Below are 25,997 nucleotides of genomic sequence, written 5' to 3' on the forward strand. Positions count from 1 at the left end.
CTCAGCTCCAAATCCCCTTTGTTCATGAGTGTGTTCCTATGCCAAAAGGTAACAATCCTTGTGCATAGGAAAATAGTGCTGATATAATTACAATGTGTGTGTATATATATATATATATATATATATATATATATATATATACAGGGTGGCCGAAAAGTCCCAGGACACTCTATTTTTAATATTTTAATTCTGTTAAATATGATTGATTGCAGCTTTTGCTAGCGTATCAAGGAATTCTCTAAAGAAAAATGGCACAAAGAACCTGGAGGCGAATGGAATTGTGCAAAAACAACGAGGGCCAACATACTGATCCCCTAGACCACTAAATTACTCTAGTTATTTTCTGCTTTGTTTCTAATAAAGTTCTCTTTTTTTGTTGAATATATATGTTTTCTGTGTGTTTCATTAAAAAATACTGTGTTTTATTAAAAATACATGTATAGTGTCCTGGGACTTTTCGGCCACCCTGTGTATATATATATATATATATATATACACACACACACACACCCATTTCGGAGTTTTCCTGTTCTGGATTTCACCATCTTTCCCATTGGATTTTTACCATATCCTTTTTCTCCCTTTTTTCCATTTCTTTTCAAACTGTCTCAAACTGTTAAATGACTTTTTTCCTTTTTTTCTTTTTTTTTTTTTTTTGCAAATATGATAAACTTCATATAATTTATTTCCTGTGATGCATTGATCTGCAAAATTTATTGCATATTTTGCAAATCTCTTCCCTCTAATGAGAAGAATTGCATTCTTCAAAACTCCATGGAATAAGGCTTTTCGTGTTTTATTTGTATTCCTTGTCGAATAATTAAAATTTTGTATACCTTCCTTATAAGGGTTTTTTTTGAGGGGGGGGTGAATAAATTTTCAATATCAAGATATATATAATTAATTTATTATTTAAATATTTGTTGAAATATTTTTTACGTGCATAAAATTAAGTATGCACGTAGAAAATATTTAAATAAATATTTAAACAATAAATTAATTACAAATAATACGTGCCAAAAATGTGGGGGCGACTAGAATATAGACAAAGGGCAAATAACCTCTCCATTTAAAGCATTCAAGGAGTGAAAAAAAAAACACCACAGTCGCTTATAAAAAAATAAATAAACAGTCATATATATATATATATATATATATATATATATATATATATATATATATATATATATATATATATTGTGTGTGTGTGCACAGACGCACGCGTGGCTAGTTTCTTTTAATAGCTGCTCCATTTTTTGCCTGAAAGTTATTAAGTCAATTTAATGTTAAAGAGTAAATGTTTCTCTTACACTTTTTGTAATTGGGTTATAAATTATCTTTCATGGAAAAGAAGAAAAACAAAATGTCTGTATCCATTTTTATTTCGCATGTTTTACTGTGCACAATACAATTCGAATATAAAATCATCAGTTTCATTGCTTTCAAAAAAAAAAAAAAAAAATTATGCTTAACTATTTTCCAAAAATGTTTAATTAACTTTCAGAACTTAAAGAAATGTTTTTTTAAAAAAAATGTGTACACCCCTTTATCCATAAGATTATATTTTATTGTTATTTTATTTTTTATTTTTAATCTCATATATAAAAGACAAAATGTCATTGTTACCGTTGGATTGACTACGCTTAATTTCAACGCTCTCAACTTCCGGTTGAACGATGGAGACATCGGCTAAGACGTTGGGTTTTTTTTTCTCCTTCTTCGCATTACGAGTTCAAGCCTGCTTGCCTACTACCACTTTTTTTTTTCTTTTAACACCTCTCTCCACCCAAACTGCCTACTGTTGTTTTGATCCCCCCCTCACCCACTACGACCACTTTTTTTATTCCCCCTCCCCAGGGTTCCTTACTCCACACACTCGGGCAACACCGGGGGAACCCCGCTAATTAAATATAAGAGGCAAATACTGTTCAAAAAAATGTTTTTCTTGATTATTAGTGAGGGTATCTGGCGTTGCCCAGGTGGAAAGAGGTGGTATACTAAGCCCTAAAGAAAATCAACTTTTCTTCAATCAAAATAGCAGCGAGTACACGTGCGAGTCCAAAAATAAAAATTAGCCACAGTAGGCAGGATTGAACCTGTAACGTAAAAAAGAAAAAGGAGATAAAAAAAAAAAAAAAGCAAACGCGCTAGCTGTCTCGGCCACAGGTCTTAGAAATAATGTATTATAAACGTACATTGAGAATGGTAGGTGTATGACTTGCAAAAATATTGACACAAAAACTGAATACTCCTTGCAAAAAACGGCCCAGTTGACCAGGACAGAATTAATCTTTTTGGCCAATTTTTTAGATATTTTTCACCTGAGAGATCGATCTTTCTAATGATACCAATTTTGTCACGGTCCGATGTGTCTGCCAAAAACTTTTGACAGACATAACAAACACACACAGACACACACAAACTAGCACACATTTTCCCTTTTTATATATTTGACTAGCAGGAGTACCCAGCGTTGCCTGGATATAGAGAGATTTTATGGTAAGGGTATTGAGCAACGGAACCATAAAAAAAAGTTTAAATCGAGCAAGTACACAAAGAAACAAAACAAAATTAACCAACCCCCTAAAAACCTGAAAATAGAAGCGAATACCCATGCGAGCGCAAGAAAAAAGATAGTCGTAATAGTCAGGCTCAAACCTGTAACGCTAAGAGGAAAAGAAGGTGAAAAAAAAGGAAACGCTTTAGTCGCCGCGCCCACCCCATGACTTACAAAGTTGCAGGCATTCAAAATGAGCTTAGCCATTGCAAGGCGTATGATGACTTTTCAAAAATGTTGACACAAAAACTGACCCCTCCTAGCAAAGATTGGCTCAGTTGACCAGCACAGAATTAATGTCTTTAGCAAATTTTTGGATATTTGTCATCCGAGAGTACGATCTTTCTAACGATAATGATTTTGTTAGCGTTCGTTCTATGTTGAAAGTTTTTGGCAGATATACGAGGGGCGTGCAATAAGTAATGCCCCTGACCCACTTCCCATAGCAGTAGAGCAACGAAACTTGGCACAATTATTAGTCTTTCTCTACATAGGAACCACCCAAAGTTATGCATTTCTCCCATCGTTTGATGCAGCTCTGGAGACCGTTTTTGTAGAACACCTCAGGTTGGTCCTCCAACTACGACATGACTTCAGAAATCAAGGCTTCATCATCTGGGAAACGCTTTCCTTTAAAAAACAACTTCATGGCTGGGAAGAGGTGAAAGTCAGAGAATGCAAGGTCAGGAGAGTAGGGAGAATGGGGTAGGATTTCATAACCACACGCCCATGCTTCTAATCTGGCAACATGCGAGTTGTGGACTGGAGCGTTGTCCTACATGGGGGAGGGTGCCTTTGCTGATCTTGCCCCGCTTCTTGATTTTGATAGCTTCCCTTAATTTCCTCAAAAGTGAAGCATAATAGGCTCCTGTAATTGTGGTACCCTTTGCCAGGAAATCTGTCATCACTACTCTGTCCTGGTCCCAGAAAACTGTGAGCATGACCTTGGAGATGGTGAGTCCAAATGCTTCCATTGCATTGACTGGGCTTTGGTCTCTGGATCATAGTGATGGACCCAGGTTTCATCCTGTGTAATCAGTCTTTTGAAAAACTTTGACTCATCTTGGCACATCTCCAAATTCATCCTTGAGCACTCAATGTGTTCTCGCTTCTGGAATGGTGTGAGCAGCCTGGGAATCCATCTGGCAGACACTTTGTGCATATACAAATGGTCATGAATGATAGTTTCCACAGACCCTATACTAATCTTGACATCTTGGGCTATTTGACGAATAGTAATGCGCCGATCTTCCAAAATGGCAGCCTCAACTTGACGGACAGATGCCTCATAAATGGCAGAAGTGGGGGTGGGGGGTGACCAGGCCTGGAAGCTGTTTCCACAAACTTCCGGCCATGTTTAAATTCACAATGCTAGCGTTTTACAAGGTCATATGATGGGGCATTATCACCATAAGTTTCTTTCATTTCATCAAATGTCTCCTGTGGTGTGCGTTCTTTCAAATACAAAAGCCGGATCACTGCTCGACATTCAACAGGCTCCATTTCACACCTGACTTAGTTCAAACACCTGTAAAACAGAAACCAGAATTAGTTCAGAGCTGTAATTCGCCACATAATCCGTAGAGATATAAATCATTGGACATGCAAAATTTCAGCTAGATCAGACAACTGGAAGTGGGTCAGGGGCATTACTTATTGCACGCCCCTCGTATGCACAAAGACATAAACAAACAGTTGAAATTTATATAAGAGAGCAGAGGTGTAAGAGTATCTTGTGTAGGAGACGGTGAGACTCGTCGTGGGCGACGAAGCGTTTCACTGAAGAACCACAGCAACACACAGCAAACCAACAAACAATCACAGCCACGGCGCGAAGGCAACTTACAAAGCTCAGCTGACTGCACGAATAGACACGGAACCCAACGGTCACTGTACTGATCGCCACGAACGTCAGAACCCGACTGACTCGCACCTCCAATGGACCGATTTTTATTACTCAAGATGGCCTAGCTAATTTGCATCCCCGCGAGATCTCGCGCGATCCTGCGAGATTCCGTCTCTAATAAAAGCAGGCAGGCGCCATCTTGAAACTCTTTCTTCCGCTGCCCCGACCACAGGATCAGCCACCACCCCACACGCCAGGCACACACGGACCCTCTTGCGCCGAGGGCTACGGTTAGTCTCACACTCCCCCCTGGTCTCCAGATCACATACGTGACACGGCGGACGTGGCCGTTTGATTCGAGCACTCCTGCGGAGGGGTATTGCCGGGACTTCCTCATCGGAGCTCTCAGAAGTGGCATCGGAAGCATCAGCATTAGAGCTCGCAGTTGAGTCATCAGGTCCATGGGGCACAGGTTGGATCCATCGCTCATCGTCGGATGACTCGCTCCTTCCACTGCTCGCAGTTGAGTCACCAGGTTCGTGGGGCACGGGTTGGATCCATCGCTCATCGTCGGATAACTCGCTACTTCCACTGCTTGCCGATTGGTCAGCGCTTAGAGCGGGCCGGACATCCCTTACGTGGCGCGGAGTACCATCGACTAGTATGGCCTGTTCACTGATGACGCCGGTGACCCGCCCCCTCAAAAAGCTGCTGGTGCACCGGCCGCCGGGTGGCTTCACCCAGACGGTGTCTCCCACTTGGTACGTCCCCTGGGGTTCTCGTTGGTCGGGTAGACACACTTCAACGTCCTTGACGCGCACGTGGTAGTGATGAATCGCATCAGCAGGCGCACTGCCGCCAGTCACGGTGTCCTTAGGCGTTGTGTTGTATCTGTAAACCGCCTCCGCGATCGTACACTTCTTCCTGGCCGCGATCCTCTTCACGGTTCGGTGGCATCGCTCCGCTATGCCATTGCCGCTCGGCACATACGCGCATCGGTGTCGAAGGCGGATCCCCCAGTTGTCCATAAAATGCCTAAATTCCCTGCTGCAGAACGCCGTGTCGTTATCTGTGAGGATCTCCTCAGGCGGCCCCCTTTCGTAGAATATGGATTCCAATTCGTGGATGACACTGGTGGAATCCTGCCTTGCCAATTGGCGCCAAATCGCGAACCTCGTTGGCCCGCAGTCTATCAGCGTGAGGAAGTGTTGGCTGCCGTAGTGGGTTATATCCATACCCAACCGACTCCAAGTCGCGTCCATTCCCAGCTGTCCTTTCCGCCATCTGGCTGGGGCGGGGTCGATGGACTGGCACGTTTGGCACTCCCTGACCACTGCTCTTACTGCGCTTTTTGGTATTGATGGTCTAGCCAACTTCACAAAGTAGTAGGTCCGTTGCACTCCGGGGTGCCCACTGTCGTGATGTATCTTCCTGATTTCGTCCTCCTCGACGGAGGCAGCACACAGAGGCAATGGCTTAGCTTCTTTCTTCATAGCCTCATACCATCTCCGTGGTACCCGAGTGAGCTTGTCGGCGAGGTTGTAGTCCGAGGCGACGAGCACTACGTCTACGGACAGGTTGTACTCCGTCACCAGTTTTTTCACAGTCTCGAGCCTCCGTCTTATCAGCATTTCGCTGGCTGCCTTGGTGCGTGCCCTGGCCTTGCTCGTGAGTGTGTCCGACACCCAGTGGTGCACGCAAAGTGAGTCGGTGTGCACACGCAGTTTCTTCACTTCCCATTGAAGTGCCAGGTTAATGCCCTTTATTACAGCGTCGAGTTCTGCCAGGAATTTGTAGGCTAGGGCCCTCTCGGGAAGACCGCCGAACAACACCGTCAGCTTCTTAAGTTCGGCGAGATACACGTCCACAGTTTCGCCCAAGCGTATAGACCTCGTCTCAAACTGCTCCCATGCAGTGGCGGGGTCAGTGGCGAAAGCCCTGTACAACGCCGCCTTGATACTCGAGTAGTCACACTTCTCCTCAGCGCTGAGTTGCTGATATACAGCGAAGGCCCTGCCGGTCAGCCGCAGAGGAATCACGCGCTCGACATTTTTCACGCCGGACAACTGACAATGTAACTCGACCTTCTCAACCCAGCTGAGTACCGGGTCGGATCCGTCGAATTCCGGTATCAATTTTAGATCGAACCTATCCGCCATTGAAGAAAAGAAAACCAAGTTCGGAGTGGGGAGGCCGAAATAGCTTGTAAGAGTATCTTGTGTAGGAGACGGTGAGACTCGTCGTGGGCGACGAAGCGTTTCACTGAAGAACCACAGCAACACACAGCAAACCAACAAACAATCACAGCCACGGCGCGAAGGCAACTTACAAAGCTCAGCTGACTGCACGAATAGACACGGAACCCAACGGTCACTGTACTGATCGCCACGAACGTCAGAACCCGACTGACTCGCACCTCCAATGGACCGATTTTTATTACTCAAGATGGCCTAGCTAATTTGCATCCCCGCGAGATCTCGCGCGATCCTGCGAGATTCCGTCTCTAATAAAAGCAGGCAGGCGCCATCTTGAAACTCTTTCTTCCGCTGCCCCGACCACAGGATCGGCCACCACCCCACACGCCAGGCACACACGGACCCTCTTGCGCCGAGGGCTACGGTTAGTCTCACAAGAGGGAGGAAAAACACAAACCGATGTTTGATATTTACATTAATAGAAGCTGAGGTAGAACAGTATTATTTTCCAATGCTCTATGTGATATTAAGAATTTTCACATGAGCTACTAGTCATTTGCATATTTACTGAAAAGAATGCAAGAATATTATTTTTGTATGAAGATTGTAAGAATATTATTTTTGTATGAATATTGTAAGAATATTATTTTTGTATGAAGATTGTAAGAATATTATTTTTGTATGAAGATTGTAAGAATATTATTTTTGTATGAATATTGTAAGAATATTATTTTTGTATGAAGATTGTAAGAATATTATTTTTGTATGAAGATTGTAAGAATATTATTTTTGTATGAAGATTGTAAGAATATTATTTTTGTATGAAGATTGTAAGAATATTATTTTTGTATGAATATTGTAAGAATATTATTTTTGTATGAATATTGTAAGAATATTATTTTTGTATGAAGATTGTAAGAATATTATTTTTGTATGAAGATTGTAAGAATATTATTTTTGTATGAAGATTGTAAGAATATTATTTTTGTATGAAGATTGTAAGAATATTATTTTTGTATGAAGATTGTAAGAATATTATTTTTGTATGAAGATTGTAAGAATATTATTTTTGTATGAAGATTGTAAGAATATTATTTTTGTATGAAGATTGTAAGAATATTATTTTTGTATGAAGATTGTAAGAATATTATTTTTGTATGAAGATTGTAAGAATATTATTTTTGTATGAAGATTGTAAGAATATTATTTTTGTATGAAGATTGTAAGAATATTATTTTTGTATGAATATTGTAAGAATATTATTTTTGTATGAAGATTGTAAGAATATTATTTTTGTATGAAGATTGTAAGAATATTATTTTTGTATGAAGATTGTAAGAATATTATTTTTGTATGAAGATTGTAAGAATATTATTTTTGTATGAAGATTGTAAGAATATTATTTTTGTATGAATATTGTAAGAATATTATTTTTGTATGAAGATTGTAAGAATATTATTTTTGTATGAAGATTGTAAGAATATTATTTTTGTATGAAGATTGTAAGAATATTATTTTTGTATGAAGATTGTAAGAATATTATTTTTATATGAAGATTGTAAGAATATTATTTTTGTATGAAGGTTGCAAGAGTGTAAATTTAGTATGAAGATTGCAAGAGTGTAAATGTAGTATGAAGATTGCAAGAGTGTAAATTTAGTATGAAGATTGCAAGAGTGTCATTTTTGTAAGAAGATTGCAAGAATGTCATTTTTGTAAGATTGCAAGAATGTCATTTTTGTAAGAAGATTGCAAGAATGTCATTTTTGTAAGAAGATTACAAGAATGTCATTCTTGTAAGAAGATTGCAAGTATGTCATTTTTGTAAGAAGATTGCAAGAATGTCATTTTTGTAAGAAGATTGCAAGAATGTCATTTTTGTAAGAAGATTACAAGAATGTCATTCTTGCAAGAAGATTGCAAGTATGTCATTTTTGTAAGAAGATTGCAAGTATGTCATTTTTGTAAGAAGATTACAAGAATGTCATTTTTGTAAGAAGATTACAAGAATGTCATTCTTGTAAGAAGATTGCAAGTATGTCATTTTTGTAAGAAGATTGCAAGAATGTCATTTTTGTAAGAAGATTACAAGAATGTCATTCTTGTAAGAAGATTGCAAGAATGTCATTTTTGTAAGAAGATTGCAAGAATTCTTATTTTCAGAGAAACTCCCTACATTAAAGTTACATATAATTGAAATCTACTTAGCAATTTGTGAGTCTATCATAAACATTTTGATAGAAAACTGACGCTTGATTCAATTTTGTGAAAGTAGATTGCAAGAATTTTATTTTAGAAGTGGATTACAAGAATGTGTATGAGATGTAAGGCACAGAATTAACCTCATCTGAGTTCTTTCTGACACTGCTATTCACTTTGCATGTATGGGGGTGGTCAGCTACCCTGCAAACACTGTTTACCTTTTTCCTATAAAGCAGACATGATATGCTTCTCAAAATACAGTTGAAAAACTGAAATAGATTTTGTCTTCCTACCAGCAGAACTCTTCCTGATGACTCAATGCAAATAGAAAACAAATGTATAAACACACCCCTCCTATCTCTACTCACTTTACTTTATCTTCCGCGACTTTCTCTCTCCCATCTCTCCTCCCTCTATTCAGTCTACACATTCTCTCTGCTCACTCTCCTCTCATTGCATCTATTTTGACATTTCTCTCTCTCTCTCTCTCTCTCTCTCTCTCTCTCTCTCTCTCTCTCTCTCTCTCTCTCTTGTCTATTCCTTATATGTATGTATCATCAATTCTGTTTTCTTTCATAAGATCACATTCAGTTGCTATTTATTAACCCAACCTATTTTTTATTGCTTTCAAATTCCTCTGCATCTCTCTCTCTCTCTCTCTCTCTCTCTCTCTCTCTCCTATTTACTTCACCTCCTCATACAAAAAAGAAAAAAAATTGTACATGAAGGGGGACATTAATACCCTCCCTTCCGTTGTAATCCAAATGCTAAACCTCTTTTTTATCGATCGGCTTATTGCTTAGTTATTTTATCGATTTTTTTTCATCATTCAGAACTCTTATTGATTGCGATTGCTTTTTAACTTCCTGTGGTGAAAATGACTGTGTTCTTGTGTTGCATGCAGAAATGTTGCACATGCTAACTCTCACTAATCCTTGCCCATTGTAACCAATCATAAACTGCCTTCACTTATAAAAAGACCATTACCTTTTGATTGGTTAAATGGTAAATTGGTTTGTAGACAGATCATCATCATCATCATCATGTCCGTTTTTACATGCTGGCATGCATTGGATGGCTTTAAGCAATTGACGTCTGTATCTAGACAAGTCTTTATCCCTCTTTCTCTCAAGTCCATTTCTCTCATTTCCTCTCATGTTTTCCTTCGCCTTCTATGAACTAGACGTTACATTAACTGCTCTACATCTACCAACCCAAGAAGCTCTCATCCTGCGCCCCCAAAATCAGCAGAGATTAGACCGTTCCTGTAATGATCTGGTCCGTGTTGATTTTGCGGCGGGTGTAAAAGGTCTGTGCAGTTTTAGGAGGTCCACCCTCCTCAGGCTTTGCCTTCTCTCTTTGAGAAAGAGGTTAGTTTATTGCTGATCATCTGAGGCGCCCTCTCCGGGGAATGCCAACGAGACGGCCCAGCCATTTTCCTATACTATCCATATGTAATCTTTCTCTGGGTTTATCTGAAATAAGCCTGTCTTTAAAACTCCTATGCAACACTAGGCATGGGGCCACTTGATATAAGGAGCTAACAAGAACGAAAGATGATTATTGCAAAGACAGGAGATGCCTATTGACCTCAGTCTTGAAAAATATGAAGGCTGTAGGTAGAAGGAAAACAGTGAGCAGGAAGAGAGTTCCACAACCTTGCAGTCTTTGGAAAGAAGCTACTTAAATAGGAAGCTGTATTACAATGTGGTATTAAAACAGCAAAGTGATAGAGACCTGTAAACTAACTAGTCAAACGAGCTGAAACAAAGGAAGCAGGGAATAGATCAGATAATTCTGAGGAAGACATGATGCCATTATAATATTTATAGAAAAGACTGAGACTAGCAACATCACGGTAACGGTGTTACTTAATTAAGACTCCATTATATTATGTTCCTTTACTTAATTTGAAAACCCTACTTATGTATGTTCCTTTTTATTTAATTTATTGTATTTAAAAAAATATTTTACTTTCAGGAGTATTTCTGTAAAAATGCTTCTGCCAATAAACATATCTTTAAAAAAAACAAAAAAAAACATGTAAATAAATATGTTTATTAAATAAATTAGTTTTAATTATTTCTGTAAAAATGCTTCTGCCAATAAACATCTTTAAAAAAAAACAAAAAAAAAACATGTAAATAAATATGTTTATTAAATAAATTAGTTTTAATTATTTCTGTAAAAATCAGTTTACGAGTATTCTTATATTTTAACCTACATTTTAATATATGAATAAACATTTTTTTTTTTTTTTTTTTTAATCTCTTTACGGATATTCTTAAGTATTGACTTACATTTTTGATGGAATCTTCAAATTAAGTAATACTGTTTACTTCTGAAGAGTTTTCAAAACCGGAAGTTGTTTGGATAGGTTTTCTTTTACTTAATTTTAACCTAATATGAAAAATGTTTGATTCAAAGATTGTTTTTACATACCCACATCAAAATATTGGTACACATTGTCAGAATAGTAGCTGTTTGTATTTAAATAAAAATTAAACAATTTGGAGGGGGGGGATTTATATTTAATCTAATATATAAAAGGCCATATTTCTGTCTGTCTTCATATTTTCAAATTCTATCTCCTTCAAAACTAAAAGTCGCAGAGTGGCGCTAGGGACCTCAAATGATTGAATTTTTTATAGACCATTCTTTTATGGATCTTTAGCCAGTTAAAATAGTTTTTAAGGGGTCAAAAAAATGGGTCAAAATTGAAAAAATCGTTATACATTTTGTACATTCCTATCAGTTTATTTTTAATTTTTAATCAGTTCATATGCGTGTCACGTTGGTACAGTGGTAACGTCATCAGCTTTGAATGCTACAGTTTAGGTTTCGATTCTAGTTGATAACACCCAAATACTTTTTCTTACTTTTGAAATCACGACTCTATAATAATATATACAAAATCTGGACAAATTAAAATATCATATTTAAGCGTATTTTACGATCGGGCAAAGCCTGGCGTCCTCCCCACCTCCCCCCGCTAGTTTATCATAAGAACAAACTCTGCATAAAATTTTTTAATAAAACTATGATTTATTTTTTTTATTTATTTTTTTGTTTTAATTGCTATTACGTTTTGGAAGTCTGTTGGATTTTTTTTTTTTTAACAAAAGGATCACAATTTATCAAGGCCCGAAGGTCACTCGAGGATAAGGGTTAATGAATGTCAGTTGGTAGTGTAGTAATCGTTAATAGTGTAAGTTGGGTAGAATTTAGTTATTTAAGGGGACAACAAGAACTTGTTTACATTGGTCTTGAAGGCTACGATATTGTAGTCTGCCAAGAAGAAGGCCAGAGGAACGGTGTTTTAGGAAAGAAGCTTTGTTCATCAAATCTGCATTTAGATTTAGGCACAGATAGAGAGTGATGTAAAATTGTTGATAGTGGTTGTAGCTAGACGAGTATTTTTGTGAAAGATGACTTCTTCAAATGACTTCTTCAGACGACTTCCCACTCACGAAGTCAGTGTTAGGAGTTGGAAATCTTTGTAAGAGTCGAAGTCAGTTTCTTTCTTTTTTCTTTTTTTTTAAACTACGAATGGAGTCTGAAGTTGTTTTTTTATGCAGACGATTTCCCAAGGTTAATAACTCTAAAAGTTTCCAGTTTATTCCATTGTCATATTATGAATTGATGGACCATCGTTAATTTGTTACAGATTTTTGTGTTTTCCATCACATTGATTTGTGATCATTTTTACTCTCAATGTATTTCGTTAATCTGAAAATTTGCAAGATTTTGTTTTATTTTTTTATTTCATTTTTTTTTTTTTTTCTTCCAGTTAATGACAATCGTTTTGGCGTATATTATCATGGTCGTCTTATACTGGCGGCCCGACAATAACAAACAGATCCAGTACCTGTCGATTCCCATCTGGCTGATATTGGTGCTCCATGTATGTTCCATTGCAGGATCTCTTGGAGTCCCTATTCTCGTTATCACTACCATCATGATGATTGTCGGCTATATTTCAGAGGTCCGCAAACCTGGAACAGATACTGGAACAGCTTCAGGTTAGTATTCCAATCAGTGCAGCTCATCCGTATTTCCCAGGGGTCAGTACAAGAATTACATGTATCTCTACTATCATATAAAAGGAACTTTGTGTGTATGAGAGAGAGGAAATTTATTCCTTATGGATTCAGAAACGGCTGGGCCGATTTTTATGGAATTTCACACGAATGTACTTTATGTATCTGGCAGTGTTCTTAGATAGATTTTGTGTCAGAACGTCCTTGATAAGTATCAATTTAAAAAATCCACTGAAAGAAGGAACAGGTCATTTTGACCGAAGTTAACCCCTCATACAGCCTAACATCACAAATGCATTTGAAAAGTTTTATTACCACACAAGCAGAAAGGCCCAGCATATAAAATCAATAGTAGGTTTCTTGATATGACAGGGGCACATTAGAAATTAATAAATTATGGTTTAGATCATAATTGAACCGTGGTACTTGACTTTTGCATTTTAAACTTTAATTCAAGCCATTACATATAAAACGAATTGTATAAAATCAACAGTAGGTTCTCTACAGTGTAATGTAGACTACAATGTATTGTGGACTAAGTCACTGTGGGGAGGCATGTGAAGCTTCCTCCCGGTGCACCATGATGAGTCTCCAACTAGAGCTGGCAACCAATTGATTTGATTAAAAAAAATAGGCAATTTTACCGATTTCAATAAAAATTCAAGCCATTACATATAAAAAGAATTGTATAAAATCAACAGTAGTTTCTCTACGGTGCAATGTAGACTACAATGTATTATGGACTAAGTCGCTGTGGGGAGGCATGTGAAGCACCACAATGCGTCTTCAACTTCAATGGCAATAAAAAATATGGGAGTGTGAACCATTTGTTTATCATCATTCAATTCCAACATCGAACCTTCTTGCTAGTCAATTATAAGTTCAATCGTAAGGCTATTCAAAAGTTCAAAATGGGTCGAATCTGTCAAACATAAACTATTTAGGCAAATTAATATAAAAAAAAGGGATAAAAACTATTGTCTAATATTTTTTATAGAAACTATTTTTTTATACTAATCTATACTATTAATAAAATTCTAAATGCTTATTTATTTATTTGGGTGTGTGGGTGTGTGTGTGTACCAATAAAACTTTTGAATAGATGCACCGAATTGAAAATTTTTTTTTTTTTTTCCCCTGAAAGGTGTGAGCCGCTAGATTGTCCTTATCTATATATGGTTCGTAACAAACAATGGCGAGTCACACAAAAAGCCCGAAATAAGGGTTTTGGGGCCGTTTCGTTTTTGTCAAAAAAGTTACCTGCCCATGTCAACAGAATTTAGCACTGTCTGTATACAGTCGCAATAACATCTTTCGGCATACGGACAGGACTTGTGGTGCAATGGATAACACATCTGACGATGGATCAGAAGATTCCAGGTTCGAATCCTGGCAAGTAATAATTTTAACCATTTTATCCAACGTTTACTCATTATCCTTAGTTTGTTTTTGTTTTTCAGTGATTTTGTTTTGTGCATATGGGAATTTCCCATACTCTGAGTTCACGATGTTGAGTGTACTTAATTTTGTGTTTGACTCAGCGTTGTGTGTGTCGACGCGGCACGGTCGCTAGTTAATGACATTTAAATAACTCTGATTTCTACAAAAAGAATTCCATAGTACTGAAAGGGTTGTGATTGAGACACTACTTGAGTGAGAGAGAGATAGTGTGGACATTTTTGTCATTTGCAACCTTAAACATGCAGTTCTTAATCTTAGGTGAATTGTTAAGGCAGGCATTGGTTGATTCATAGAGAGGTGAATTATTCAAGCAAGTAGATAATACCAAAAAATATTGAAAACAAAATATTTTCATAGCATAAATAGAGGATGGACGCTTTGCAACCCTGTAACATGTTATATTGACCAGATATATAATTTGGATTATCTGGACTATTGTTCTCATTTTCAAGTGTTATTCTAACAATGTTTCAGTTGATATAATCTCCGAATTTCTTCAGGTGCATCTTGCCAAATTTTGGAATCTGCACAAAGTTTTGAATAGAACATTTTTAGTCATAGGCATAGTTTACTCTCATTTCGCAGAACTCGTGGCATAATGAAGGAAGTACTAGGTACACTTCAGGTGTTAAGTGACACTCTTCTGGAGGTTTACGGTTCAATCCTTAGTACAGGCAATACTAAGAATAAAATTGCAAATTACTTTAGACTTCAAACCGGTCATGGCTAACGGAACGACAGCATGTTATCCTTGTGGATTGAACAAAGGTTCTATTCAAAATTCTGTGCAGATTTCCGAGTTTGACAGAAAGATTTTTGAGATTCACCAGAAGATGGTCAGAGTATATTTGGCTAAAACATTGTGGGAATAACACTTGAGAACAGTAGTCTGAAAAATCTAAATAAATAATCGATCCTCATCTCAAAAATTAAGAAACATAACCAAATATTGATTGAAATAAAAACTAATTAGAATCTCTCCCCCCCCCCTTTTGTCCTTTAAAAAAGTATTTCATATTTGTCATTATTTTAGTAGAGTTTTGTATTGAAAACAACTTAAATTCTTTGTAATTGTGGAAAAATTTTTTTTCTTCAAATAATCCGTGGGGGGGGGGGGGGCATGAAATTCTTACATCTTGTATGTATAAGAAGCCTGAATATAGTAACATCCTTTAACGAGGGATTATGATTTTCCCATCTATTTCATAAAAATAAGTGAGACATTGAAAAGCAAAGCAAAAACAAAAAAATATCAATGAGGTTGAATACATAAAAGGAATGTTTTCTTTTTTTCTTCTTTTTTATTGATTTCTATCAATGCCTGCTTTGCTCAATGAACTGTTCCTGCTGCTTTGCTTCTGAATTGATTGGCTGCTGCAGTGCATGAAAATATTGACCAATCAGTGACTGAGTTTTTAAAATTGGTCTAAATATAACAACATTGGCAAATAGCCACTTCTTCAACACAGATGATGCTGACACCGTCCAAATAACCGGTGTGATTTGTTTTCATTCTACATGCATTAATCCCAGGAGATAGTATAGAACATAGAAACGCATTTTAGTTTTGTTTGAGTGGATAAAAGTGGTTTTCTTTTTTCTCTTTTTTTTATTCCAAGTTTCTAACAATTGTCTGGTATGTTAAAATTGATGAAATATATACAAGTATTTTTGCTTATTTGGTCAGTTGCACTTAACCTTGTCCTTAACTTTACTTTTAACCTTGACATTGGAAGTAAAAAAAAAAACCATTTGATTTTTTTTTTTTTTGACTGAGCATTATTCATTTTCGTATGAATCAGATGATTATTGTTGGCATAATCTTTCTAGAAAGACATCAGATATTTACGAGAGGGATCATGTGACGGTTGCCATCATCCTTCAGTGAAAGTGTTTCCGCAGAACGAACTGGACTTAGAACACCCGGGTTATCAGTCTGCATCATTAACCACTTAGTCATTGTCACCTCCAGCTGCTGCTGATTATTCTTGTTTTCTTAAATTACCAGCACGTACAATTTAATTTACAAAATGTAGGATTATTTTGTTTGTTTTTGGAAGGCAGTTTTCAGTTTCATTACTCTTTAATTTTTTTTTTTTAAATTATAACTATAAAAGAAATAAACTGTTTTCAACATATTAAAAAAAAAAAATGAAAAAAACGTGATTAAAACAAAATAGTTTGTTAGAGATTTTTGTTATTTTTTATATGCAGCATTTTTTATAAAAACATTAGAGTAGAAACAACATACTTTGTCACTTTATTAAATGAAATTAATTTTCTCAAGATAAATCTCGATGTAAAGTATGTTTAGTTTATATATTTATATGAAAAGGATTCACTTCTGAACTAATTAACTGATCATTCAGAATTTTGGAAAACAACTGCTCATCATGTAATGTGTGATTTCAATCATGCTGACACACTGGCTCTCTCCAGATCACTGAAGTTAAGCAACGATGAGCCTCGCCAATACCAGATAGGTGACCATTTGGAAAAGCTGGGTGCTGTATGTACCAGTCCAAGACATATTTACCAAGTTAGTATCTGTGAGCACATTTAATTCATTGGGAAAGATGCACTCCCAGTCTTTAAGGCATGCGTCTAGGAGAAGGAAAACTGATGTAAAACCTGAGGTCTACTGTCTGCTCTGTCTTATGGCAGCGATTGCATCGACTGAGATAAGCAGTTATACCAAAAAGTGTGGTTGGTTCTGTACAAAGCCTTCACCACTAAAAACAAATCATCTGTGTGGATTTTTAAATAACTTAGTTGTTGTGGTGGAGTTCATATGTTGAAATTGACAGGAGGATCCATTATCATCAATGTGTAATTTATTTAGTTTAATTTAGTTTTATGCAAAGGAGGTGAAAATGGACTTGAAGCCCTTTGTGAAAATTCATTTACCTCTGAATTTTGTGAAATTTCAATAGTATGTATTCAAGATCAATTAGTAAATATTCTGCACATTTTAGCTTCTTTGAAATATTTTAAAGAAATTTTAGGAGACATAATGTGGGCACAACCTCCGATTTCAGATTTCTATTGAATTGGATCCATAGCAATTATGTGATACAATAGCCGAGCCCAAGTGCTAGGAAGTAAGAGAGAAAAAGGTTAGTAACAAAAGAAATAGTTTATGAGTAGACAATAGACAGGAATTTGTTCTTAACACTGACAAAGGAGAAATAAGGGTAGATTTAAATTAGGTTGTGACAAATGACTGTGATGGAGCGATCGAACAATGGATATGTAGATATATTTAGATTTGGTTTGTGGGTACTTTAAAATTGATGATGAATTTTATGACACTGAGGATTGGCAACAGACTTTATGATGTTTTACAACAGTAGTGAGTTGGGCACTTTAACAGTTGAGAGTTGTTAATGAGTGCCAGCTGATGATGGGTAATGATGAAAACTGGGTAGAATTTGATTATTCAAAAGGACGGTTTAAGAACTTATTTTATGATACTATAGCCAAGCCCAAGTGCAAGGATAGTATGAGAGAAGTAAGAAAAGGATAGGTAACAAAAGAAGTAAGAAATAGTTTATGAGTAGTCAGAAATTTGTTCTTAATGCAAACAAAGGAGAAATTTTTTTTTTTTTTTTTTTTACATAGGCATCACCACTTATCAAGGCCAAGAGGCCACTCGAGGATAAGGGTTAAAGAGTGTATAGTAGAAATTGGACAATATAGTAATCGTTAGTAATGGAAATTCGGTAAATTTGTTATATGGAATGGCTCATCAAAAACTTGTTTACGTTCAACTTGAAGATAATCATATTGTAGTCAGCTGGAAAGCAGGAAAACAATTCCATAGGCGTGCAATTGTAAAAAAGAAGTTTTGCTCATGGAATCTACGTTTGGGTTTAAGCACAGATAAAGAGTGGGGGAAATTAGTGATAGTGTTTTCTGCTAAACGGTAAATAAGGTTGTGACTAATAACTGTGATAGAGGTATCGAACAATGCGCATGTAAATATATCGGGTTGACAGATTTCTTGCGGCTTTTAACTTTTAAATTTAGATGAACATATTTTGGTTCAAACAAAATTTTATTGATCAAAATAAGCACCATCAGGATCAACACACTTTTGCCAATGCAAAACAAGTGCATTTATGTCAGTAATCTTGCGTTCTGGTGGTCATGAAGTTGCTGAAGGTGTTTTTGATATTGCTTAGGTTTTTGAAGCATTTCTCACAGAAAGTTGTTGAAATCCTTGAAAAAGTGGTAGTCACTAGGTGAGTAGTCTGGAGAGTATGGCAGTTGAGGCAGTTTTGTAGCCTAATTCGTTCATCTTCTGCAGTTCTCGAACAGTTGTGCGGGGATTGGCTTCAACTAAGGCTCTTAATTGATCGTTGTCAACATCCTACAGCCAACCACTATGTTCATCATCTTCAAGACTCCACCATAAAATTTCTTAAACCACCATTGCATTATGCATTCAGTAGTGGGTCCCGAGCCAAATGCTTCTTTGATATCACAAACCATTTCAATAGCTTATCAGCCTAGCTTGAATTGAAATAAGAAAATTGCGCAAATTTGCTTTTTATTCCATTTTGTATTCAACTTTCTGAAAAGAAGACATAATTGTTTTAATATGATTGTAATTTAAACGATTAGATAAAGCATAAAATGCTCTTGAAAATGATATATAAAATAAATGTATTATAATGGAAACTTATTTAAAAATACATCATTTGAAATCAAAATTAAAAATTCTGCAAGAACTTTCTCGTTAACATAATATTTAAATTTGGATTGCAGGATTGACAATTAGTTTTATGATGCTATGGAATGGCTATGTGTTTCCGACAGCAACAGAGTCACTGTCAAAGTTAGGCATGGCGTGTCTGAATGTGGGCTAAATGCTTGTTTTAAGTTTATACAAAGGAGGTGAAAAGAGGCTGGAAGCCTTTAAAATTTATGATAAACTCTGACAATGATCCAATTTGAGTTCATTTTAGTATTTTATGCACCAGTAGTATAAGACTTATCTACATTCATGCATATGCATTCTGATTTATTTTTTTATTATTCTGTCAATTACTAGATATGACAGAAAACAACAATGAGTCCTAATTGCAACTCTTGGTGCAAACACATCAGTTGATTTGTTTAAAAATTGGATACTTATGCAGAATACCGACTATACTGTTTCTTAATGAGGATTTTCAAATTCAATTGAATTTTGCCTATTAAATTGTTATATGAATGTACAGAATAGTTTTAAAAAAAAAGCTTTCTCCCTCCCTATGTCAAGAAAGGGTTTCTAAATAATGTTTTATTTCAGCATGATCTGTATTTTGCTTAAGTACCAAAAATTTTTAACTTAATAAATTAAAAATTATTTTAATTTCTATATTTAAATTTTAAAATCCTTGAAAATTATTTTCTTTGCACTTTTTTGTATTTTACAATTAAACTTTGATTATATTATTATTTTCATTGTCTGATACTGAAGTGAAACTTTGAATGATTTCCAATTTCTCTTGTCTGCTTGCCAGAATCAGGTCATCAGTAGCTGCTCCCCTCCATATCTTAAGCAGCTTTGAGTCATTGGTATCAATGTGAGACACATTTTAGAGTGTTTCAGATGACTGACGGTGGGTGACGTGTCTATTCCAGTTAAGACATCATTATTCAACATACTTATAGATCCTGTAGAATGAGACCAGCAATTTTCTCCATTCAAATACATGTTTCATATGTGTGTTGTACACTGTTACTCTCACATACAATAAGATCCCTGACTTTTTTTTTTTACTCTTAGCCTCCATGTTGTCAATGGAAAAATAAAAATGAATTTTTTTTTTTTTCATGCAATTACATGTAAACACTCAAGAAATACCCACAAAAAATATTTTAGACTTTAGAGTGTGAATTTACTATTAAAAAATGGCATAAAATTATTACCGACTTTCTGACTAGTAAACATTATTGATAATCCAGTTCTTGACCACATAGTGTAGGACAGAACAGATAAGTTTTTTTTTTGTTGTTTTTTTTTATTTCCAAAATGTCCAGCTTCTTTTCTTTAACTTATGAGGTCCTAAGATACCAAAGGTGTTTCTATTCAAATGTCTTCTTTCCTTGTACGACACAATCACGTTGACACACTGGTTCTTTCCAGATCACCGAAGTTAAGCAATGTTGAGCCTGGCCAGTACCAGATGGGTGACCATTTGGGAAGGCTAGGTGCTGTATGTACCTTTTGAGAAGGTTGGACATGGGGCCAGCACCCTCATCCTGTAAAAAGAACTCCCCACTACAAAAACATCTAAAAAAAGTTGTAGATGGCCTATGTCCCTCCAGGGGCTCAAGGGATATGGATGGATAGATGGATGGATTTTCTTCTTTCCTCAAACTGCTATCCTTTGGAATTCTCTTCCTGCTTCCCCCTATTGTATCAGTATGCAGAATTTCAAATGTAATGTGAATGGTTATTTCACGGCACAATTCCCCATTTAGGATGCCCCTAATTCGTAATAATACCTTGTGTCTCAGTGAAATTGTGCATTGTTTGGAATGAACAAAAAAAGCAAGAAAGTCTGAACAAAAATAATGTAAACAAATTCAATTACATTTTAACATTCTCACTTTTCTTTTTAATCTTTTTTGACAGACAAGGACCCGAGTGAAAGTCCAGTTTATGCAGCTCTTGCATTGCTGACAACTCCCAAGAGCACACCAACGCTAACTCGGAGAACACCCACAGAAGACGAACCATCTGCAGATATAATCAACAAGGGTGGAGAAGCCTCTCAAACATCCGGGGCTCCAAGCCAATCCCCCGGAGGCGGTGAAGCCAAAGAGAATAAAGTGAAGTCACTGAACCTCCAGACAAAGCCACCTACATACCAAGAAGAGAAAGCAGAAAACAAGGGCAAAGATAAACAGCAACGGTCATTGAGTGACCAATGTTTCATTGCTCTCTTCTGGGCTTTTGTGCTTGTGCGTCTTTGGATGCATGCCTGGGTTTTGCTGCTCATTCCGATTCCAGTCGTCTTAATTATTGTCAAGAAACTCTGTAAGTTTGTGTGTGTGTATATATATATATATATATATATATATATATATATATATATATATATATATATATATTGAAATGCTGTAGGAATACAAATTGTAAACATAAAGTTCAAATAAATATTAGTATCCATATTTATAAGACGATCCCAAGCAGATAAAGTAAGTTCGATAACATTTCTTCCGATGAGATGAGCCATTCATTGAAAATCCATGGATTAAGGAAAAAAACTTTAATAATTATTTATACTCCTTTGTCAAACAATAAATTTTGTTGTAATTCTATATGATTTAACTCAGAATTCCCATTTCTATTGTGTGTATTTTTTTAAGTAGGCATTTATGAAAGATGATAGCAATGCAGAAAAACAAGGACTGCTGAAAGAAAGCGTGAACAAAACCAATTCTTGAGATCTCCACGTTTGTATTACTTTTTGAGAAAGGGAGGATTTCTCCGACACCATCCCAAATATTTTTTATTAATGTTTAGCAGTAAGTCTCATATTTACTGCTTTGATATGTGAAAGATCTTTTGAAAAATAAATAGATTTTGTGGAGATTCATAACTCAAATGCTGTTTTTTGATTGTTTTTTTTTTATGCTTTCTTTCACTATTTTGTTTTTTTGTATTGCAATCAGCTTTCATAAATACTCACATACTTATTTACCAGCAATGTTTCAAGCAAACTACTTTGATATCAATGAAATAATATTAATTACTACACTGTGCAGATCTTAAAAAAGAAAGATAAGATTACTCTAGTTGAATTTATAAATGTCAAATTTTTTCAATTCAAATTTATGATCAATCTTTTCTTTCATTGTAATAATATAATCACTTTTAACTTAAGATAATTAAGGAAGGTAATTTTCTGTTTGAATTAAACAAAGATGGTGGCAATTTTTTATCTGCTAACACGATTAAAGTTGTTTTTTAATAATTCAGTAATATTCAGGTAATTTTGACAGCATAATTTGGAATCTACCATTGTAACTTATTAGGATTGACAAAAAAAATCGGTTGAAGCTATTGTTTTTTATCTGAACACCATTTATCGACTAGAAAATCTCATCTCAATAATGTAGAAACACCACAAAAATTGTCTTAAGAATTAATTATAATTATTTAAGATTTACAGTTGAAAAAAACAGACAAGTGCAAAATTGATTTTAATAAACATATCTATTTATTAAAATTGAATTAAAATTTTGGTGCCCTACACTATCAGAACGAAATTTCAGAAATCGTAAAACTGAATTTCACATGAAAACAATGGTATCTACATATTTCTCATATTTTTTAGATGATTATATCCAAAAATTACAAAAATCGGTGAGGTAGAAAATTATTTATTAAAGAAAATAGAAAATAGAATTTGAAGAAAACGATTGTATTTGCTTATGTAAGACACAGATGAGTTCAAAAGGGAGATAATTTTCTGTTTCGATTTTTTTTATAAAAACAAGATGGCTGCAATTTTTCACCTCCCAACATGATTTTTTTAATAATTCAGTAATATTTAGGTAATTTCAACTGCATAATTTGGAAGCTAACATTGTAATTTATTAGACTTGACAAAAAAATCAGTAGAAACCATTGGTTTTTATCTGAAAACTCCATTTATCAACTATAAAATTTTGTTCTAATAGTGTAGAAGTGCCCCCACCCCAATTTTTTTTGAACAGTAAAATATTCTTTTTTTTTTTTTTTTTTTCTCGTGTCATGAAGGAAGTAACTCCTGGCACATCCTGAGAGGTTGAAAATTGAGGCTGAATGATGTTTAAATGTCTGATAAAAGTATGAAATGTTGGTTGTAAGCACGAGTCAAAATAATGATAGCTCCAACCTTTGAGGGCATGCTGGGAGTTACCTCTACCATGGCACAAAAAAAAAAAATTGAAAAGAAAAAAAAATTCAATTTTATTTTAATAATTAGAAATGTTTATTAAAATAAATTTTACATTCATCTGGTCTTTTCAACCATTAAATCTTAAATTCTTGATATCAAGTGCTTTTCAAGCAGTGGATTTCCTATTATAATTTTTTTTTATTATAATTAATGTATATGAAATTAAAAAAATGTAAACCATGGATTTGAAACCTTTTTTTTTTTTTTTTTTTTTTGGTTGTGTAAATTTTAGAATCCTAAATTAATTTTTTCAATTTTGTATCGTGTTGTTACTGGAGTTTGAAATTATGTTTTGCGTAGGCATTCACCAAGTGTATCATCACCTCGTTTGTAATATAACTTGAACGTCTGGAATATTTTGACTGCTTTTAATTTCAGGGCGCCGTTTTAATATCAGTTTTGGTTCTTTGTGGGATACCTGCAAAAAATGGATTGATGCCAGACAAGACGTTCTGTTTCCAACTCCCGTGAGAGGCTTTATCAAGTTACTGACCCAAGCAGATAGAAAGGTGTGTATATCTCTATATATAAACGAAAATATGTTTGTCTGTTTGCTATTGAAATAAACATTACTGGACTAAATATTGTTTAAGCTAGTGAATAAAATGTAAATAATACTTATTTCTATAAAATATGTTAATTTAAAAAATTATATAATCATACAAATACATTTATACATGATATGAAGTAATAGTTAATAAGAAATATGTTTGTATATTATGCTGATTCTATATTTTTCTGCAAATCTGGTATCTTTCAAGGGGCAGTCATCATTAAGGCTATGATAAGATATTCTTTTCATTGTTTTGACTCTTGAGTATATATATATGACAGTTAATCAATCGAGAACCACATCACTCTATCTAAAAACATATAAGATATTAACTGATATATACTCGAGAGTCAAAATAATGAAAAAAATATTCTCTTGCCATAGCTCTAGGCATCATTGCATGTTTTTTTTCTCTTGAAATATCAAAATATTTTTTTAACCATCCTGGATATTATTAAGAAGTTTAAAATTTACTGACATGAAAGATTTATTGAGGTTTTTTTTTATATATCACAAATATTTTTTCAGTTATTTGTTTTTGTTCAACTTTTTTTTTCACCATTTTGGTTGTTTATGCATTGCTTGCAACCTTAGTAAATGCTTATATACTTATTTATCAGCAATGCTTCAAGCAAACTACAATACCATCACTATAACAACAGCAATAATAATAATAATAACAATAATAATCAGATGAAAATAAAAAGAAAAGCCTCCTCCCTCCTTTCATCTTTTTAAATTACAAAAATAAATTCATATTTTTATATATTATTCTATTGAAATCATTTGAGATGAGTAATTTGTATATTCATTTTTTTTTTTTTTTTTTTTTGTGGACTGTTATCCTCATCTTCATAGTTTTGTTTTTTCACCATGTTTCGCCCAACTTATCCTCTGGCCTTCTTTGGGTTATTAACTGGAATGCTGAGTCATGTAACTGTATCCCCAATAATTACTGCCTTCCATAGTTGTTGTTTCACCATGTTTTGGCCAACTAATCCTTTCACTTGCTTTGGGTAGGATTGAAACCGCTACCTTCAGGCAATGCTCACCTGGAACCATAGAGACTCAACGCCTCTATCCACTGTGCCACAGACCCTGAATTTAATTTTTATTTTTTGTTTTTAATAATAAAGAAAAAATACAAAGTAATCATTTCAAATTACTTTGCAATATATAATTGTTTTATTTAACCAATTGACATTCTACTTTTTTGATTATTCATTTTTAAATGCAAATTTATTTTCATTTTTTATGCTTATACAAAATCAAATCCTTCGACTTAAAGACCACATAAAATAACCTTTTGTTGCTTTTTTTTTTCTTAACTAATAATCTAAGAGAAGTTATACTCAGATTACCAGAAAATGCATAAAGTTATAGAAACTCACAATTTCTGGAAAATCTATAATGTGGTGAATAATGAGGAATTACCAATTCCTAGAAAAAAATTGGTAACTGATAAGGTTGAACTACGTGCCCAGCAGTTCTCTTTAAATTCCACCTTTGACTCTGCTACAACTCCCCCCTAAATTTTCCATTACAGACTGAAACCACACTTGATGACCTGATCATCACTCCTTCCCATGTCTGGTTTATCATAAAAAGTCTTGACACCGCTAAAGCATGTGCACCTGATCTTATCTTTATTATAATAATAATAATAATAATAATAATAATAATAATAATAATAAAGAAATGCTCTACTAAGCTGGCCCCTGTTCTCTCCAAACTCTACAAAAAGATGCCTTGCTGAATCTTACTTTCCCCGATAACTGGAAAATTACCTCTGTGATAATAGCAGTGTTCAAGAATTCTGGTGAAAGAACTGACTCTCAAAATTATCACCTCCTTAGTTTCCTTCGGCTCTTCATTAAAATATTTGAATCATTAATCAATCTAATGATAGTCTGTCATTTCATTAAGACTAAACTTTTCTCTGACCAACATTATGGATTTAGACGAACTACTACGTATATCCCAACAGTCTTCTTTAAATGCATATATCATACATTTGACAAGGTAGGTGAAGCTTGGGTAGTAGTGCTTGATATATCCAAAGTCTTTGGCCAAGTCTGGCATGAAATTTGTATGGTATTGCTGGATTAATATTTAACATGACTTTGTCAAAAGAAAAATCCAGGTTGTTCTTGATGACTGTAGATCTGAACATCATGACATTAATGTGGATGTATTGCAGG

At 35.0% G+C, this 25,997-nt stretch overlaps 1 protein-coding gene across 10 annotated transcripts in view; it reads left to right on the forward strand.

The window, feature by feature from the left end:
• The window catches only part of LOC145246721 (transmembrane protein 245-like), a 189,937-nt gene that overhangs the window by 70,535 nt on the left and 93,405 nt on the right, over positions 1-25,997 (forward strand). For all 10 annotated transcript variants that reach the window (XR_013863156.1, XR_013863155.1, XM_080108465.1 and 7 more), the window contains exons 2-4: positions 12,591-12,822; positions 20,930-21,334; positions 23,622-23,752. Coding sequence is in view for 8 of the 10 variants with exons in the window: in XM_080108465.1 (XP_079964591.1) it covers positions 12,591-12,822; positions 20,930-21,334; positions 23,622-23,752 (768 nt within the window). In the remaining 2 variants the exon portion in view is untranslated. The remainder of the gene's footprint in view (positions 1-12,590; positions 12,823-20,929; positions 21,335-23,621; positions 23,753-25,997) is intronic.

Source organism: Euprymna scolopes, chromosome 24 (genome assembly GCF_053919585.1).
Source record: "Euprymna scolopes isolate OS-2025 chromosome 24, ASM5391958v1, whole genome shotgun sequence".
Lineage (NCBI taxonomy): Eukaryota > Metazoa > Mollusca > Cephalopoda > Sepiida > Sepiolidae > Euprymna > Euprymna scolopes.